The sequence below is a fragment of the Macadamia integrifolia genome, chromosome 11 (assembly GCF_013358625.1).
Source record: "Macadamia integrifolia cultivar HAES 741 chromosome 11, SCU_Mint_v3, whole genome shotgun sequence".
NCBI lineage: Eukaryota > Viridiplantae > Streptophyta > Magnoliopsida > Proteales > Proteaceae > Macadamia > Macadamia integrifolia.
Window position 1 is genome coordinate 882,902 of NC_056567.1, and position 5,136 is coordinate 888,037.

The following is a 5,136-nucleotide window of genomic DNA, read 5'->3' on the forward strand; positions in this document are numbered from 1 at the left end:
CTCTTTTTGAAAATTTCAGATTTCCACGCATCCTTCTTACTCATTAAATTGACTTCTAGATTAGCGACTAGATCAAAGGTAATGAATATTCAGTAACTACACAACAACCTAACATGTAATTTATCTCAGAGATTAAAAAACAGGCCGAGAACTGCCAAAGGATGCAAGTGATAGAAAGTGTTTATGATGTTCCCTAGGAACTATTCTTTGTCTTGTATTTTCTAAGCCACAGTCATTTAAGACCCTAATATAAGTGTCATCATTACAACAACAACATCCAAAACCGTATCCCAACTTAATGGGGTCAGGTACATCGAGATTCCAAGCAAAGACGAGTGCAAGGATCTATACGAAAAGATTGACGGGTTATGGCTAATTATAATAAGTGCTGGCCGCAACCTAACGCACCAATGTAAGTGTCATCACTATGAACTCAAAATTCAGCAACATAGCATAAAATGAAACATGGCTTATCTTGATCATAAACTGTATACAAAACTATGAAACCTGCTCCGATATCCTGCTGCCAATTTAATAAGGCAATAAATGGAGCAGCAAAAGAATAAACCATATTATACAACCATATAATTATCGATCGATTAACGATTAAACTAAAGAGGAGAACTGACACCAAGCACAATAAAGGTACTCACCAGAAATAGTAGATCTATGCACTCCAAGCTCATCAACTGTTCTGAACAAGGCAAAAGCATTTAAACCAGATGTGAAAATAGTTCCTAAAATGCAAACCAGGGGGAGTTAAGCCTTAAAAATCAGAAAGGAATTCAAAGAGATTTTCGTACCTAAGATGAAGATCTTTTATAAAGCTCAACTCATCAATATCAGAGACATTAGAAACGCCGCAACTAACAGCCTTTTCACCGGCCTAAAACTCAACCATTTGATTTATCGTGAGCCCCGTCCAAGAAACAAGATAAGCAGCAGGTACAAGATGAGACTAATTCGTACCAGTAGAAGATGATTAGTCGTCTTTCCCATTGCGGAGAGAACAATGACAGGCATTTCCTGGGGAAAGCTGAGTATAAGGTCAGCAACCTCCTTCATTCTCTCGGAGGAGGAAACCGAAGAACCGCCAAACTTCATGACGCATGTAAACTGCCCAGCATTTCCATCAGAAACGGGTTTCTCCATGTGCCCCTTAGAAATCACAGATGTTAAACCTGCGTCGCAACTGATTTTCAAAGCATTCCTTCTAGACGCACCTTCAAACATTTGACATGAAAGGCCCGAAGTCGAAGCTACGGAAGCCGCAGATTTAAGGAGACATGATGAGATAGACAAGAAATGCGAGGAGCTCCTTTCAAGCCCCGTATAAGGACTCCTAACAGCAGCACAATGCAATGATACCGCCATGTTCGAGCAGTTCAAAAAATTGTGAATAATGTTACCAAAAAAAACCTCTCAGATCTGGTTAGTTCGACAAATTGAGGAAACCTAGGGTTTATAAGCAGTAATAAAAGAAAACACAAGAACCGAAAGGGAACTGTTCTGAGCCTCTGACAGTAAACTACAAAGATCTTTTCTGACAAAAGATTCGCCGGCGAGAGTATATCCGTCCACTGGGATCGGGCACGGTACCTGAACATTTCACGAATGATTTCAAGCTCCTCACAAGTGATGAATGTATACAAGGAAACAAACAGAACAAGACGAGGATAGAAAGCTTAAATGCAATTAAAACTACCAGAAACCTCAATGGAATAAAGAAAAATCTCCAAAGAACCTATGAAAATACGGTAAGGAAAAAGGCATACACGCAGAGACGAAATTCATAAAAGCAGATGGAGAAGACGGATTTAATTATAGTAACAGGCACTGGAAGACATTAAAATGGTAAAATCGGATGGAGAAACAGCAACCGTAGTAGATCAAAACAGAGAATACGGAAAGCGATGGAAAAACACAAGTTGAATCAAACCTCTCTTTTCCTTCAGGAGCTCTGCCTTTTTGTTTGAGCGCTAAGTGTAGGACCAGGGAGCTCTGAACGAATGCGAGAACGGGAGGCGGAGGGGATAAAAATCGTCTGTTTTTCCCTTTATCTGTTTTTCTTGTGTTTTGCTAGTTGCAGAAGATGACACGTGTCATCAACGGTCAAGATTAATTCAGTTGGGTGAGGGTTATTACATCCAGTTTGGTTTTTAATTCAATCTTGGCCGTTCACTTAAAGTAATGCCACATGTCGCCTTCTAAAGGTAGCAAAACAAGAAAAACATGGATGAAGAAAAACAGACGATTTTTTTCCAGGCGGAGGACGCGTTACAGTCTTACAGAGTTGAAGGAAATTAGGGGATAAAAATCGTCTGTTTTTCTCCTTCCTGTTTTTCTTGTGTTTTGTTAGTTGCCGAATATGACACGTGTCCAATTCATCATCAACGGTCAAGATTAATTCGGTTGGGTGAGGGTTATTACAACCGGTTTACAAGTGTGGATGACTCAAACCAACATGCATAACCGGTTCACCCAAACCGTAAGGTTTAAAACAGGTTTTGAAATTTGAATTTCAAATTTAAATTTCAGAAGCCCTAAAAGCTGTGTTTGAGTTTCTCATACTGCCATTTTGCCTTGCGCGATTCTCTCTCTCTCTCAACCCTCTCGCTGCATCTCTCTTGTAGGCTCCTGATTCAAGGTTGAAGCTCACAAATGAAAATCTCCCTTAGTCTCTCTGTCCGACGCTCTCACTGCGTTCTTCTGTTGCATTCTCAAAGAGGAGAAAACCTAGCGGTGCAGTTTCTTTTGCTGCTCCCGGTCAAGGTTGAAGCTCACGAAGGGGTTTTACCTATAGCTAAAGGGGATTTTTTGCTGGGTTTGAGTCATTATCGCTCAAAGAGGAGAAAACCCTAACTATAGGCTCTGCTCACAAAGCTCGCTCATTGCTCTTTGCTCTGCGAAGGTTTCTCTTTGCTCACGAAACTCGTGGGTTGCTTTGCAAAGGTTTCTCTCTGCATCTGAGGTCGGGCTCTCTCTGCTCACGAGGTCTTTTTATCTCTTCTCACAGGTTATTCTATTTTGCTTGATCTCAATTCCTAAACCTGCTTCTTAGTTACTAAACTGAATCCGGTGGTCTCACTATCTAGATAACCTTAATCTTAGGATATAGGTTTTTTTTCTTTTTTTTTTTTTTGCTATCATGATACTGAGGATACAGGTTTTTCTTTCAATGAAGTTGTTCCTACTCCACACTATTATTGCCTTCTCCCCCTAGATTAAGGTTATCAACCTGCTGAATCAAACCCAAGAAAGGCTTGCTATGTGTCTTCAAGACTCGTGGTTGTAATCTACAGCCACAACCAACAATTTGGGTAAGAAGAATTGATCTATTGATCATGAGAGCTGTGATATTCTTTTTTGTTTTTTGTTTTTTTTTGTTTTTTTTTGTTTTTTTTGGTTTTTTTTTTGTTTTTTTGAAATGAGAGCTGTGATATGCGGAGATGGTGCGATGTAGTAGTGGTGAAAGGACCCTGAACTGAGATAGTCCCTATCCCCCTTCCCTATTCCCTTCTTCTTATCTTTATATTTTCTATTTATTATTTTGTGATATAACCACCCTTGAGAAGGAATGAAGATTGAATTGTTGAAGTCCCCTCATGTTCTGATTGAAGACACAAATCCACACCTTGCGGCTCTGTTAAGGAGTTTTAATGCAACAGATTTCAAACCCCTAGGATTCCCATATCAGTCCATCGGCTTCTGCCCAAGTTTTGATATTACTTCCCTCACTGGTGGTTTGTGATAGTGTCATTTATCTGTGTACTTGACTGTAGTAGTCAAATCCTCTGCATCAAGATTTTTTCTCACCAGTTAAATCTTTGTTGTTAAACTGACTTCTGTTAATGACACTAAAGTAGTGAAAGTTCTTGAATCATTTATCTGTGTACTTGACCTAGTAATATTATTGTAGTCAAATGGTCAAGCCAAAGGGCGCATTATTTGGTGCATAGCTTGCCAAGTTTCAATGTAGTCACCAGTTTCTAAGTTTGCAAGAGATCAAAGAATCAAAGTACCAGTTTCAAGGGCGCATTATTTGGTGCATTAGCTTGCAAGAGATCAAAGTATCAAAGTATCAGTTTCAATTATTTGGTGCATTAGCTTGCCAAGTTTCTGCACCTGCCGAAATATTATACTCTGAAGTCTGTGCATCACTTACCCCTGTGGTCTATGGCTACTACTTAATTTAGTAATTTGTGATTTAGTAACTGTTGATTACCCTGCATAGCACACACCAATTGGAGGAAAATATTGATTTTTCATTCTTATCATTAGAATATGAGTTTTGTTTAATTGAAATAAATCTCTAATGTATGATGAAAAGCTTGTAGGTTAGATAATTTTAAGCATTTTTATTGATTTTTTAGCCTCTAACGTGCTAACAATTTTTTGTGTAGGTAAGGAGTCTTCAGCTCAAAATGGTAGAGCACTTGGGTTAATGCCCAGGTTATGGTGGTTCAAATCCACCAAGACTTTGAACAAAATACCGAACATGTTTTAACTTATTATATCTCCTTTTTTTTTTGTTGGGTTTTGGTGTTCTATTCTTGTTGTTATTTTCGCCTGTAATTGTTTGTTTTCTGATGAATTGAGACTTTTTGATGGATTTCGTTTTTTTGTTTTGATGAATGTAGATGGCCAACTGTTAATGCTTTCTTGTTTTTTCGATGAACGTAGGTTTGGTGTTATTTAGGATTGGAACTGCACAACCAGTTTCCAAGGCCAATATGCTAGTTGTGCCTGCTTTTATTTAAAAATGACAGGGCCTATACATAGTTGTTGTCTCAGATTGGGTTGTCTGTCATGCAATGTTGCCAATGCTTGTGAACTTTCATGTTAGGGTGGTGAAGACGCTTGTTTGAACTTTCATAACTATAAATGACAGTGCCTATAATTTTGATGGATTTTGTTTGAGCTTGTGATGAAGACACTTGTTTGAACCTGAACCTCATATGCTTATAGTGACCTGGTTAACTGAATCCAATTGTTCATTAATGCATGAATCTCATATGCTCTCGGTATATACCTTCTTGTTTAGTCCTGTCATATATAGCCACTTCCTCTGTATATATTGCATCTTCTGTTTACCCATTCACAATATCCACTCCACCATTGTCTAGTTATTGCACT

General features: G+C 38.6%; 1 protein-coding gene across 2 annotated transcripts; it reads right to left on the reverse strand.

The window, feature by feature from the left end:
• Window positions 1-2,256, reverse strand: LOC122093733 (aspartokinase 2, chloroplastic-like). Of its 2 annotated transcripts, none has more exons than XM_042664178.1 (4): window positions 1,940-2,256; window positions 970-1,599; window positions 804-886; window positions 1-694 (listed from the first exon to the last, which is right to left on the reverse strand). In XM_042664178.1, the coding sequence occupies exons 2-4, from the start codon at window positions 1,372-1,374 to the stop codon at window positions 607-609; spliced, it is 576 nt and encodes a 191-aa protein (XP_042520112.1). In that variant the 5' UTR covers window positions 1,375-1,599; window positions 1,940-2,256; the 3' UTR covers window positions 1-606. The 2 variants fall into 2 exon arrangements, with proteins under 2 accessions (XP_042520112.1, XP_042520113.1); XM_042664179.1 differs by having other exon boundaries at window positions 1,776-2,000.
• Between the last annotated feature and the right edge of the window lie 2,880 nt (window positions 2,257-5,136).